The sequence below is a fragment of the Bubalus kerabau genome, chromosome 7 (assembly GCF_029407905.1).
Source record: "Bubalus kerabau isolate K-KA32 ecotype Philippines breed swamp buffalo chromosome 7, PCC_UOA_SB_1v2, whole genome shotgun sequence".
Lineage (NCBI taxonomy): Eukaryota > Metazoa > Chordata > Mammalia > Artiodactyla > Bovidae > Bubalus > Bubalus kerabau.
Window position 1 is genome coordinate 34317606 of NC_073630.1, and position 14239 is coordinate 34331844.

The 14239-nt window shown below is 37.0% G+C and overlaps 1 protein-coding gene across 13 annotated transcripts in view; it reads right to left on the reverse strand.

Annotated features, from left to right (window-relative positions):
• Positions 1-14239, reverse strand: part of CAMK2D (calcium/calmodulin dependent protein kinase II delta) — a 314733-nt gene that overhangs the window by 149827 nt on the left and 150667 nt on the right. For all 13 annotated transcript variants that reach the window (XM_055588024.1, XM_055588019.1, XM_055588015.1 and 10 more), the window contains exon 4: positions 5062-5116. In XM_055588024.1, coding sequence (XP_055443999.1) covers positions 5062-5116 — 55 coding nt within the window. The remainder of the gene's footprint in view (positions 1-5061; positions 5117-14239) is intronic.

Here is a 14239-nt window from a genome sequence, read left to right on the forward strand (position 1 = left end):
ATTTAAACACAATTCTGTTTTTGAAAACAAATAAGACATGCAATAACTTACAGCATCCAGAGTTTCTTTGTCATTAAAATACCCTCCATTTTAAGTCGACTGACTGTTTCTTACATATAAACTCCCAACTAAAAGCAAAATTCCAGACTCAAATTTGTTCTAAAAAATATTTTCAGACAGATTTTACAGTCATCCCTCAAGATCTGTGGGAATTCCCAGCAGATACTAAAATCTGAGGATGCTCAAGTCTCTTATATAAAATGGTATCCTACTTTTCCTTTTGTTAGTTGCTTAGTCATGTCCAACTCTGCAACCACATGGACTGTAGCCTGCCAGGCTCCTCTGTCCATGGAAATTTCCCAGACAAGAATACTGGAGTGGGTTGCCATACCCTTCTCCAGGAGATCTTCCCAACACAGGGATCAAACCCAGGTCTCCTGAATTGCAGGCGGATTCTTCACCATCTGAGCCACCAGAGAAGTCCCCCATAAAACGATATAGAATGATCTTATACTATATGCATATGCTCTGTCACATCTGATTGTTTGCGGCCCATGGACTGTAGCCTGCCAGGTTCCTCTATCCATGGAATTTTCCAGGCAAGAGCACTGGAGTAGGGTGCCATTTCCTACTCCAGGGGATCTTCCCAACCCAGAGATTGAACCTGTGTCTCTTGTGTACCCATGTCTCTTATGTCTCCTGCATTGGCAGGTGGATTCTGTACCAATAGCACCACCTGGGAAGTGCCATACTATACATATATTCTCCATTATACTTTAAGCCATCTCTTGATTACTTATCATACCTAATAAAATGCAAATACTTATAGTTGCCAGCTGCAATAAATTCAAGTTTTGCTTTTTTGATCTAAGATTGGTTGAATATTGGGATGTCAAACCTGAGGATATGGAGGGCCCACAGTACCTTTTTACTTTATTGCTACCAACACCTTACACATTTCAGGGACTTACTATAGTCTGCCTGGATGTTAGTAGACCAGGGTTCATCACATTCACTCTTTTCTTCAATCTGTGTACGCAGCACAATATCATGGCACAAGGCATCCTATGCTATAATTATTGATTTATTTTCTTTCTCTTGACAGGACTTTAACCTAGGGACTTGTTCTCAAGTACTGTTTTACAACAGAAAATAGTCTTCCATAGTTTGCTTTCACATTTTGGTCTGAGTGTGAAATTATTTTGCTACTATTGTTTGTTATCTACAGTGTTCTAGAGATGTAAATTAAAGGAAATATTATGCTTAGTAGGTTTTAAGGCAGACAAAATTTTCTGTGAATAAAAACAAAAGGAATTCAGAAAAAAAATTAAAACTAGCCCTCCACCTTCCAAAAGAATTAATACTCATTGGAAAACATACACCTTGTGAAATACTGGAGAGTATTATCAGCATAATAGAATTTTACCAAATTACCATAAAAATGACCAAGTGACTAGGAGTATATACCAGATGTTTTAACAGACACTATGAAACTTGTTATATTTGTGTGTGTGTTGTAAATTCTGCTGACCTGTTGGTTATATAACCAAAAGATTCTAGCATGTGATAAAATGCTAGAATATTTAGTTATGTTTTCTCGAAGGCAAAAAGTGGTCATCTACCTTCCCTCCAACCAGCTCACCTGTAGTGCCTGGTGTAGAGTGACTACATACGGACTGTTCGTCAGCTCCCCACTATACGGGGTGTATTTTGAAAATTTTTAGCACTGTAATTTGAAATTTGTAAAAATGAAAAATATACACGTTTTCCTAACAACCACAAAACATGCAATTTGACCAGGACTTCGGACAAGTACATATATGATAAAATGGGGCAGGAGGAGGAGGCACAGCAGATTCTCTCAGAGTATTTTTTTTGAATTTATCTAAATGGGGCATTTATTTTAAAATGCTCAAAAACACTGCTTTCTTCCTCTCTAAAGCATTAGACAAAGTATCTTGCTCTTAGCAGGCATCTATCACATATTTAATAAATAGAATTTCTTATCTGGGGACAAAAACACAAATGCTTTAAAACAGAGGGAAAAAAGTACTTCACATACGAAGATGTGTGTTCGCTAGGGGAAAAAAATTGTTCTTTTCAAAGACACAATGATATCATTTTTCTCCAATAGTTAGGACTCGTAAGAAACTTTCTAATATTTAAAAATGGCATCAGAAGTTCCATTAATTCTACCAGAAATCTCAAATGGATGCAAAAAGCATTCTGGCTTCATAGAATAGAAAAGAACTTAAACGTCTAACAAGTTTTTCATCTGGTCCCATGGCCTCATTCTATTTGAGAAAAATGAAGCTTAGAGAAAAGAATGTAAAATGTTTAGCCCCAGGTAGCTCTGAGCCTGAAACTTAAATCTTTCCATTCTGGGTCAGCAGGCTTTCCAGTAAGCCTTAATTTAATTATTCTCTTACAATATTTACCTAAGAGTGTGATGTTTCTATACTTCATTGTGTATATTCACCCACCAAACACACAATACAGATCTCTTCTGACATGCAGTTCCTGAAATATATAAGTCATATTCAAATGACTGCCCTTGTCAAAGCCTTATTAGCCATCAGTCCTAGAAATGGACTGGATCTGCTCTATTTCCTAAGGCAGATGGCTCTGCTTTTAGGCCCCTCCCTGAGGACTAGAGTTCTAGCTCCATTACTTCACTGTCTTACCTTCCCTTAGATTTCAGATAAACCCACATCTCTTGCCACCCGGAGTTGCTGAGGTGTGCCTAAAAACCAGCTAGGGACAGACCTTGAGGGATATGATTCTAAAAAAATAAAGCAGTTCAGTATTTGCTGTGAAGGTATCTTCACTTTCATGAAGGCCTTTCCCACTGATTCCTGAGTCTGTTTGCAAAACTGACTATTAATACCTTGTAGTTGGAAACTAAGGACAGATACTTGAATAAAAAAATGTAAATAATAGCAAAAAGAAACTAAGAACTCATGGCCCTTTCTGTTCTGCTTTTTAGAAAAGGAGAAGTATTCCACTAGAAGAAGCCTCAACACACCTATAAAAATAGAACTTCCTGAATAGATCCTGAATAGCTGACATTCCACAGGAAGTATGCACAAGTACCACACTGCCAAAACCATCATCAAAAGGACAAACACGGAGAACATTCCATCTTTAGGAATTTAAGTAGTTATTTTATCTTGGAACTGATTGGCAAAGTAACTTCCAGTTTTTTTCCATAAGTATTTCATTGATATCTTTAAGATCATACTTTTCTTAGCTATGTTTTAAATGTGCATTTTTCTAAAGCTACTTTTCTTCTCCCTAGAATACCACCACAAATAGAGGATTATTTATTTATATCTGTTATAATCTCTTTTTACTCACTGAACATCTATACTTTTAACTATTGTTTTCCAATTGTCTCTAAAGCTTGATGCTACTTACTGGATTGTGTTTAACTAGTTTATTAATCTCACTTACTGGAAAAGGATTTTCATGAGAATTGTTGATAACTCTCCTCTTAAACTTTAAACATTGAAGAATAATTGCAACACATTTCATAGTAACAGCAGACATGTCTGGTTTTCTATCCCCAATAAGCAAGACTTCCCTTCCTGCTATGGACTGAACTTATGGTTGGTCAATGCCAATTGCTGTTATTCTATCCCCTTTACTACTACTTGGTTCAGATATGTGCATCAGAAGCAATTCTAAACAATAATGCACTATAAGATATCTTCTGAGGGACTGCTGGGAAAGGTTTTCCCTATAAATAAAAATATATGAATGGGATTAATATTCCTTTTTTTCCCCTGCCTTTGCAAGTCACCATGATAGCTGAAATGAGGCACCAAATGTGAGAACATAAGAGGTATCTGAGAGTGAGGATAAACCCATAAACTACAAAGAACAGACTGAAAGATGGAATGAACTTGGTTTCTTAAAGACATCATTGGAGGACTGAATTAACCAAACCTACTATTAACCTGTCATTAGACACATTTTAGATGAAATAATATTTTTTTATCTATTCCCCAAATATCACAATAAATGCTCAAGAGTAGTCCATCATATGAATGCACTGTAATTAAGAAAACTGATTCTCCATTATTGGATCTTTAAGTTGGTTTTCTTTCCCCTCCTTCCAGCCTCCTATAAAGAACAATGCAATAAACATCTTTCAAGCTTTATCTGAATTTAGAGTAACGGTTTCCATGGACATTGTTCCAAGAACCAAAATTACTAAGTTATACAATATGGACATTTTTGATTTGGAATATCAATTTGATTTTCAGAAAGTGTATTCTTATTTAACCCCGAGAAGTACTGTGTGTGGCCTGTCTCACTATATCCCATTTAGCCAGGTGGGATGCTATGGACTGCTCCCCAAGAGCATGGTTTTCCTTTTATTCTTATTGATAGAACCTTGGTCTCTAATTCTTAGTGTAAGTAAATTTTGGTGTTTCCATTCTTCTTGCCAGTGACTGGTGTGGGGCAGGCATGTGACCTAGTTCTGGCCTATGAGGTGAAAAATGGAAGGTTTACTAGATGAATTGTTCATTCTTAAAAAAAAAATACAGGACAATATCTTCCAGTATAAATTACCATGTCTGCATGTAGTAAGTTGAACCATGCCAGTCTGAGAACAAAGACAGTGAGCTGGGGTAAAAGATGGGAGTTTGATGATGTTGTTGAACCCCTGAAGTAACACACCTCAAGGGTTCTTGAGTCTTCTTTTTATGTAAGATAGTTACAAATACTTTTAAAAATTCAATGGAAAATTATGCTTATGTACACTGAGGTGCCTTATTGTACACTCGGTTTACATTGTACATTGTAAACTGAAAACTACTTATGAGATCACAGTGAACAATCCCAAAGGAAACACTCTTAACTATTTCCCTTAGGAAGATTAACTTAAATTTTAAATAAACGATGCTGAGTATTCACCTTTTTTCAAAAGAATTACATTTGAAAATATTATCAGGTCATTAATTTGGACTCCTACTTGGAGAAAAAATGATCTTTAACTCAAAATCTTCAAATAAATAGCAAAAAAACACCAAACACAAAGTATGCTGTACTTACAAATCAAACACCAAGTAATGGAAGCCCTCTTCTGATATGCTGTCATGAAGTCGCACTAAAACAGAAGAAAAAAGGAAAAAGAGAAGACAGTTTGTGTTACATGTATGCCAACAATCAACTTTAAGCCAGGCATTGAACAGGCATCTGTCTCCTAGATTAAAATGTGAGCAACACTATTTTAGCCTCTGATGAGTCAGAATCCTTTATTAGCGGGGCTTGGGTTCACACAGATCCTAGGTTTAAGTTCTGATTCTGATAATTATTAACTGTGTGATCTTAAGCAAATTAATTAACTTGCAAAGATAACAATACCTACACTTTACAGAAAGGTTGAGAATATTAAATAAAGGTAAAATAATTTGCATACTGCCATGTGAAAATTAAATGTATTGCTATAGCTCCGTATGTCCAAAGTTAACAAGCTTTAGGCCATTCGACCTCTGAGAGCCTCTTCCTTGCCATTCCCTTTGCTATCATTCTAGTTCGGGTCTTCAGGAGACTAGTGAGTGGTCTCCTTGCCTCTGCTCACCCTTTTTTCTGGGGAATTTCTATATAGCACTCCCCAGCTAACCTGTCAAAACAGTTTTTTTTTTTTATTATTCTACTTCTAAAGTCAAGTCACCAAAATCCATTTAACAAGTCATCAGTCAAAATGTAAAGCTAGATGGGGGAGAATGGATACATGTACATGTATGGTCGAGTCCCTTCGCTGTTCACCTGAAACTGCCACAACGTTGGTAATCGCCTAGACTCTAATACAAAAGGAAAAGTTTACAGTTTTTAAAAAATGTACAGCTAGAACTTTTAATAAGATAATCTACTAGTTCCTCAAATTAATACTTTAAATTTTTCAGAGAGCTAAACAGAGAGAAACCAAAGTTTCTCTTTTGAATTTAAATGTGCTCATTGTTTACTGCAAGATAACCACACATGTAAAACTCCTGTACTGTTCTTCCTTCTATTTATTTCAGATAAGCCCCCTGATTCCCCCCCCCCTATTATTTACATAGATGGTAAATTCTTCCTATTTATATAATCACTTAGGGTATCTTGGCTTTCACTGGGAGCAACAGAGGCCAGGAAAAGCAACCAACTCATAGGACACAATGCTTTTCAAAAGTCACCACAAAAGGATCATAACATCTATTAATATTGTGACTTGTCCTTAGTATGATCCTGGTGCAGTGATGACCACCATATGGAAAATGTGGTTTCACTAGGACACACACTGTCACACAAGCTACAGTAATCCACAAAGGGAGTCTATAGTACTCATGAAACTCCCAAGCCCACAGGCTCAGTAGAATGTCCATTCTTTACAATCCAATTTCATCCCCTTAAGATATCATCCTTGGCCCACTATTAAAGTCTATTCTGAATTCCTCTCCAGAAACTTCTCCAAAGTAGAGAAAGAGAGGCATTTATTCACCCATAATTGTGGGTTATCATTTGTACAATGTGGATTTTCTATTATCACGAACATGAGAAGGGGGCCCATATGACAGGCACCTGGAGTGTGGCCACTTCAGCGCAGCTCAGCTCACCTACTTGTCTCTTGAGCACATGGAATGTAAACATGCTGAAGCGTCCCTCTTACCTTGTTTTTCATAGTGTCACCTTTGAATTTAAGGATGCAGCCTATTTTATTTTTATTAACAAACTCGAATATCTGTCCTTTCTTTAGTATGCAGAATTTCCTTCTCATCAACACTACCAAACAGGAACCATATTTTAGAAGTCTTTGCATCCTACACAGACTTGGCAAATAGTGGATGGTCTTTCATTAAATCGGTTTTGAGCATTTACTATGTCACATGCTAGGCATTCTTCCCTCTTTTTGGATAAACATTTTCATCAAAGCTCAGTATACCTATAAATATCTAAAACAAAATCATCAAAGCTCAGTATACCTATATATGTCTGAAGCAAAACAACTAATGTGCAATTCTCTTGTAACTTTAATTGTGTGACAAGTATCCTTCCATTTGGCAATATCAGAGATCACATGCTGCATCCATAAATTCAGAGTGACAAAGATGAAGACTGCTATGTGCTTACATCTCAGGCATCTGTTTTTAATTTGCCTGCTACCTTTGCTTAAATTTATTCTGCCAAAGAAAATCAAAAGTTCGGCTCAATGATGAGTCTTCTGCTCATAGTCATTCAGCACAGTAAGGAAAGCCACACCATGGGTGATAACTCACTGATTTTCTTATATGACATAGTTGTATAGATACCTCATTGAGTGGCTATAACACAATCTGTGGGCTTTTTATGTTTAATTTTTAAAAACTTTTTTATTTTGTATTGGGGTATGCCCAGTTAACAATGTTGTGAGAGTTTCAGGTAAACAGCAAAGGGAGTCAGCCATACACATACATGGATCCATTCTCCCCCAAATTCCCTCCCATTCAGGCTGTCATATAACATTGAGCAGAGTTCCACGTGTACGTTCAAATAATGGTATGGCTACAGAGGTAGAAGTTTCAGGTACAAGTGGAGAAGCAATACTAATTTCTGGTTATATCTGGAATAAAATTTCTTAGATTACCACTACCTTATTAATACAATACCTGGATATAATTATCATTTGGAAATGAATCACTTTTTGAACAAGTCAAGAGTTGCTCAAGCCTGATCATCAAACTTACATTATGTGGGGTCAAAACAAGTTTCACCAAAGCATTTTGTCAGGAAGCCTATGATAAGGGTTAAAAATAAACCATGTGATGAAGTTCAATCATTTTGCATTACACAACTCTAAAATGATCTCTACTATTTCTAACCAGCCATTTGACAAGGTGAGATTAATTGTGAATGAATTCTGCTATTGATACAGCAGGAAAAAAAATTAGCATTATCTTTACATGGGATAAATACACATTTTCTCTATTCCTTCCCTATGATTTTCCTTCCTTCCTTCCACTGCCTTTTAAAAATAAAGAACTAAAAACACATACCGAAATGAAATTACAATTTTCATTTATTTTTTTTTTCTTTTTAAAGCCAATTTTATTAATACATAATATATTTACATACAGAAAAGAGTAATATACATTCTAGAAAAGTGTACCAACCATGAATTTTCACACACTGAACACTCCCATCGGTACCTAGACAAAGAAGCAGAACCTCTCCAGTGACCCAGACCCCTCATGCCGCTGTCCTGACCGCTATCCTGACCTCTAACCTCATTAGTTGATCTGTTGCCTTCTTTAGCTAAATGAAATCACACATAGTGTATTATTTTGTATCTGGCCTCATCTGTGCAACATTTTTCCTCTCTATACCAAGTGTGTGTTCTCAACATTTAACATCAAAAATATATTCTAATGCTGGGGAATGGCAGTGATTGTGAGATTCTTCTTGAACATTTCAGAAAAGGCATATTGATTGATTGTTTGTTTGTTTTTTTTTTGAATTCTTTTTTTTTTAAATTTTATTTTATTTTTAAACTTTACATAAATTTTCATTTATTAACCAAACTATGTCATACAGTCTTCACATGGATGTGCCATACGTGTACAACTGCTTTGAGGAAGGGTATGCTTCCTTTTAAAACTTCTAGCTCTTCAACTATTAGTCTCCTGTTATTGACGATATGTTTGAGAGCCTGGAGATGGTGTTTTGCATAGTCAGACATCTCTCTTTCTCTCAAGCCTTCTCTGTCGGTCAAAAGTATCCATTCTTTTACCCTTTTTTTCCTGTTTAATAGTTTCTCATGGTTTGAAAATCGTATTTACTTTTACAAAAGCTTACATAAATAACGCAATTCCTTTTCACACCAGAGGAATTATGGGATGCTCTGTTCACCACGGCTGGCAACCCAGACGGCAGAGCCAGCCGTGAGAGCGCCGCAGCTGCCGCACGGGGAGGACGGCCGCCCCGGGTTCTTGCTATGACTGCTCTATGCTATCGCCACAAGCGGCCCGTACGGGTGCACACAGCTAACCTAGTTACAGTCAGCCCTAAGATGCCTTTAGAAAGACATTCTAAAGAAGTTAGTGAGAAAAGCATTTGAGAAAAAAGGTTATAATCATTCTTTCAGCAGTCTTTCTTTCCTTGACAGAGAGAGAGTGTGTGTGTGCATTTAGTCCAGGCAAGAATACTGGAGTGGGCTGTCATTTCCTTCTCCAGGGGATCCTCCTGACCCAGGGATTGAACCTGCATCTCCTGCACTGGCAGGTGCATTCTTTACCACTGAGCCACCTGGGGAACCCTTGGTGAAGTTTGCTCAAAGGTAAAAGCAAGTGTAACAGTTATCCAGGATAAACAGTTAAATTCTAAGGCATTAAGTAGATCTATAAGGGTGGAAAAGGTGCTTCTGAGGCTAAAATGTTTCCAAATTTAGCTGACCCAAAGCCTAATACTTTTCTTCTCTCTCTTGAATGATATTATAAATCCCTAAAACTAAACACAGTAGGGCAATGTTATCATAATACTAAAAGAGTCACTCATACAGAACAGACTGTATTGCATCCTCATAGTTCCTGTTTGTCAGTTCTGAGCAACAGTCCTGGTTATAAATGAGGGGAGTTCTGCATTTTTAGTTTTCTCTGTTGCGAGGACTGAGGTTGTAGATTTGTCTCACATACTGGGGTGCAAAAATGACAGCTTGTAAGTCAGGTACTTTTTATAGTCTCACTGGCAGTTAATTACATATATTTCATGACTAGAGCAAGCATTAGCTAAGTTCAGCCATGCAAGGCACCAAGCCTTCTCAAAAAATTGAAAGTCTGAAGTCAAAGTCGCTCAGCCGTGTCCAACTCTGTGACTCTGTCCAACTGTATAGTCCATAGAATTATCCAGGCCAGAATACTGGAGTGGGTAGCCTTTTCATTCTCCAGGGGATCTTCCCAACCCAGGGATCAAACCCAGGTATCCTGCACTGCAGGAGGATTCTTAACCAACTGAGCTATCAGGGAAGCCCCTCTCAAAAACAGGGATGCCAATATTTAGTTCATTTGTTAATTTTAAAACATATTTATTAGTCTCAGACATTATAACAGTCAAATGGCACTACTCTAGAAAGAAATTTCAGCTCAACCATTACTCTTGGCTCTTGTGGCAAAGCTTGTCATTTCTAGACAGCCAACTTCACAAATACAAAACAAAGAACCACCGAAAACCAAATGCAAAATAAAAGCAACATTTCTAGAAAACTGAAGGCAAATCTGCATAAATGCTTTGTTTTTCTTAATCTTTCTTATAACATGAGTAATACATTTAATAAAATACCATTTTAAAATTTTGTAATTAAATTTTACTTTTAGACAATTTGCTATGTAAATTATGTTAGCTTTCGTTCCTATGTACCAAAGGTAACGTTTTGCAAAACTATAGTACAATATCACAGCCAGGATGTTGACATGGATCCAGTCAGGATACAGAAACAACTCTAAGGATCACTCTTGTTGCTCTCTTCAGGCCCTCCTAATCCCAGCCAATTACTAATCTCTTTCCCATCTGTACTGTTTAATCATTTCAGGAATGAAATAAAAGTGAAATAATGTATGTAACTTTCTGGGACTCTCATTTTCATTTAGCATAATTCTCTGGTTGTTGTCCCCCGGTTCGATTCTTGTTTCTGGAAGATCCCTTGGAGAAGGGATAGGCTACCCACTCCAGTATTCTTGGGCTTCCCTTGTGGCTCAGCTGGTAACGAATGCGCCTGCAACGCGGGAGACCTGGGTTCGATCTCTGGGTTGCGAAGATCCCCTGGAGAAGGGAAAGGCTACCTACTCCAGTATTCTGGCCTGGAGAACTCCGTGGACTGTATAGCCCACGGGGTCAGAAAGAGTCGGACACGGCTGAGCCACTTTCACTTTCTGGTTGCTGTGTCCACCCACAGCTCATCCCTTTTTACTGCTCATTATATGGACGTGCCATAGTTAGTCAACCACAGAAGGACATCTGGGCCTTTTTTTTCCTCTTAAGTTTTTTGTTTTTTTGTAAATAACTGTTGTGAAAATGTGTGTGTATGTTTTGTGTGACCCTAAGTCTTCAGTTCTATGGGATAAATGCCTAGGATTATAATTTTAATAGTTGGTTTATATGACAGTTGCATGTTTGATTTCTGAAGAAACTACCAAACTGTTTCCCAGAGTGCTGGACCCTTTTACATTCCCACCAACAATGTATAAGTGATCCAGTTACTCTGCATCTTCCCCAGCACTTGTGAAAACAGCATTATTTTAAAAACTGCCCCAGGATAAAAATATTAATTTAGGTTGTATGGATTTGAAAAATACACACCCTCTATTTCTTTGAAATATGAATCCATGTATATATAGTTTATTTTATTTTAAATTAAGTAAAAAAGGAAAGTATATAAAGATATACAGATATTTCTTTTGTTATTGTCAAATTCAGTAGTAATATACCATTCATAAACTGATTTTTTTTCCACTTGTCTTAACAAGAAACTTTTAAAATTTGGGTATAAAACATTTGGAGATTTGATTTAGCTGTCAAAGGCAAACAAACTGATCAGACACAAACTACAGTTTATTCTAATTTTAGATACTGGACACATAAATTTCTAAAGCTGCTTGAGTTATGTATTTTGACAATATTCTGAGCAATATGCCTCATTAATAAATGCAAAATAAGCCACTATTCAGTACTCAAAAGTAAAATAACTTTAAAACCAGAAATTAAAAAAAATTTTTTTGGCTGCTTACTGTGTAACATGCAGGATCTTAGTTCCCTGTCCAGGGATCAAACCAGTACCTGCTACATTAGGAGCACAGAGTCTTAACCACTGGACTGACAGGGGAAGTCTCTCAGAATTTATTTTAATAAAACTTCAAATATTTTTCTGAAGTGACAAGAAAATCTTTGTAAACTTAGCATTAATTAACATTTAGGGCTTCGTTGGTGGTTCAGTGGTAAAGAATCTGCCTGTTAATGCAGGAGATGTGGGTTTGATCCCTTTGTCAGGAAGATTCCCTGGAGAAGGAAATGGCAATCCATCCCAGTATTCTTGCCTGGGAAATCCCATGGACAGAGGAGCCTTGCAGGCTATAGTTTACAGGGTCACAAAAGAGCTGGACATGTCTTAGGGACTAAACAACAACAATTAACATTATATTGTATTTAAAAGCAATTCATCACTAATACTTAAGACAAAGGAACTACAATAAAGGACTTATTGAGAAAAGTAGATATAATTATTACGTGAAAATTCAATGGGGAATGCCATCCATGTTAATTTTAAAACTATTCTATTTGTACACACAAAAACCCATTGGAACACAAGATCAATCCTTGAAAGTCAGAGCATATCAACTCTGTTGACCATGATCTCCATCCTTATTCTTAAATTCCCATCTGATTTCTTGAAGCTAATCTAAACTTGACTTTAGATTAGCTTCAATATCTATAGGATCAGGTTAGTAACATTCAGGGCTGACTAGAGGAAATCACAGTGTCTTCTAAGAGTTCAGATCAAGTTACAAGCTCACATTATGCAAAGGAGCTTCTGGCTAGTCAAAGAATTACAGTCTGGGAAGGTGGTAAAAGTGAGAAGAAATGACCAATAACTGCAAACTATATGGTCACCAGCCACACTGATCACATGACATCAAAATAACAGAGAGAACAATTTTTTGCATGAAAGAACAGAATTTCAGAGATGTTTAATGAAATAGACAAATGGATAGTTCTTTTAATATCAGTTCATGTTCATTTTTAAAATACAATTATATATGTGAGAAGAAGTTACAGACACTGTTAAACTGAGTAATATCTGGAAATATTCTTTGTTTTCTTTGAAGAATAACTTGAGATAATCTGGTTGTACATAGTCACTTCTTGGAATAGTTAGTCATCAATTCATGTTTCTGGTATTTAAAAAAATCTTCCCTCTTTCAATTCTGCATCAATATTATTGGTTTATATATCTAAATAAGTGATTCCAACTTTCTTCCTTTTCTCTCTTCTTGCCTTATTTTTCTGCTATTCCACCTTCTAATTCTTATGCAAAGCTAATCAGAGATCATTCATGTATCTCTTCAAGTAATAGGAATATTAAAAAGAAGAGAAGAGAAGCTATTGTCATGAGATGACTTGTATATTAAAGAAATCTCAAGATAGTGCACTCTCATATTGCACTTCAATTATAAGGTGTTAACAGAGGCTTGAGTTAATACTGTATTTCTGATGGATTTGTACAAAATGTACACACCTATCTGCTATGTATTAAATGGGTAAGAATGTCTGGTGAAGAAGACAAAAATTGGCCATGTGTAATCCCTCTGTTCTAAGTACCTGAAGAGCACTGCTATAGTTCCCATTGCAGAGCCCAGTGCTGTTCTACCTCTCAGCCTCCTATAATCTGGGTCAAAAAGAGAAGCCCTGTTGCCGATAACTGCCCACCAGGCTGCTCAGGGGGCTCTATATTTCATCAGTAAGACACCAACACATTAGATGTCTTAAAAGTATTACAGTACTAAGCTACATTTAAGATTAAACAAAAGCTATGCTATTTATGATAAACTAGGGATATCACACTCGAAGGATTCTGCATCATGCCAAAGAATAGACCAGATAAAGATCCACCCCCTCTTTTTTTTTTTCCAAAAGTTCAGATCAAGGCAGTATTTAAAATAAGAATAAAATATACTGAAGTGTGTTTCACATTTAAAGGTAACCACTTAAGCTTTGGGAAACTTGTGCTTGAGTTATATATATTTTTTTATATACTTAAAAAAAATAACTATAGATCACAGAAAAACGCTTGATTAGTACTGGGTTACATGATCCTATTGGGCTTCTGCCTGCCAATGCAGGAGATAAAGGAGGCATGGGTTTGATCCCTGGGTCAGGAAGATCCCCTGGAGGAGGAAATGGCAACCCACTCCAGCATTCTTGCCTGGAAAACCCCATGGACAGAGGAGCCTGGTGGGCGACAGTCCTTGGGGTTACAAAGAGTCAGACATGACAGCGACTGAGCACACTCACGCACATGAGCCTATAAGAGGATCCAATTTGAAGGAACTGCGAGTAGCACTGACATATACACACTACCATGCGTGAAACAGATGGCTAGCGGGAAGCAGCTATAGAGCGCAGGGGGCTCGGCTCAGTGCTCTGTGACGACCTGGAGGGGTGGGGCAGGGGTGCAGTGGGAAAGAGGATCAGGAGGCAGAGTATCTACATACACACACACATGTAT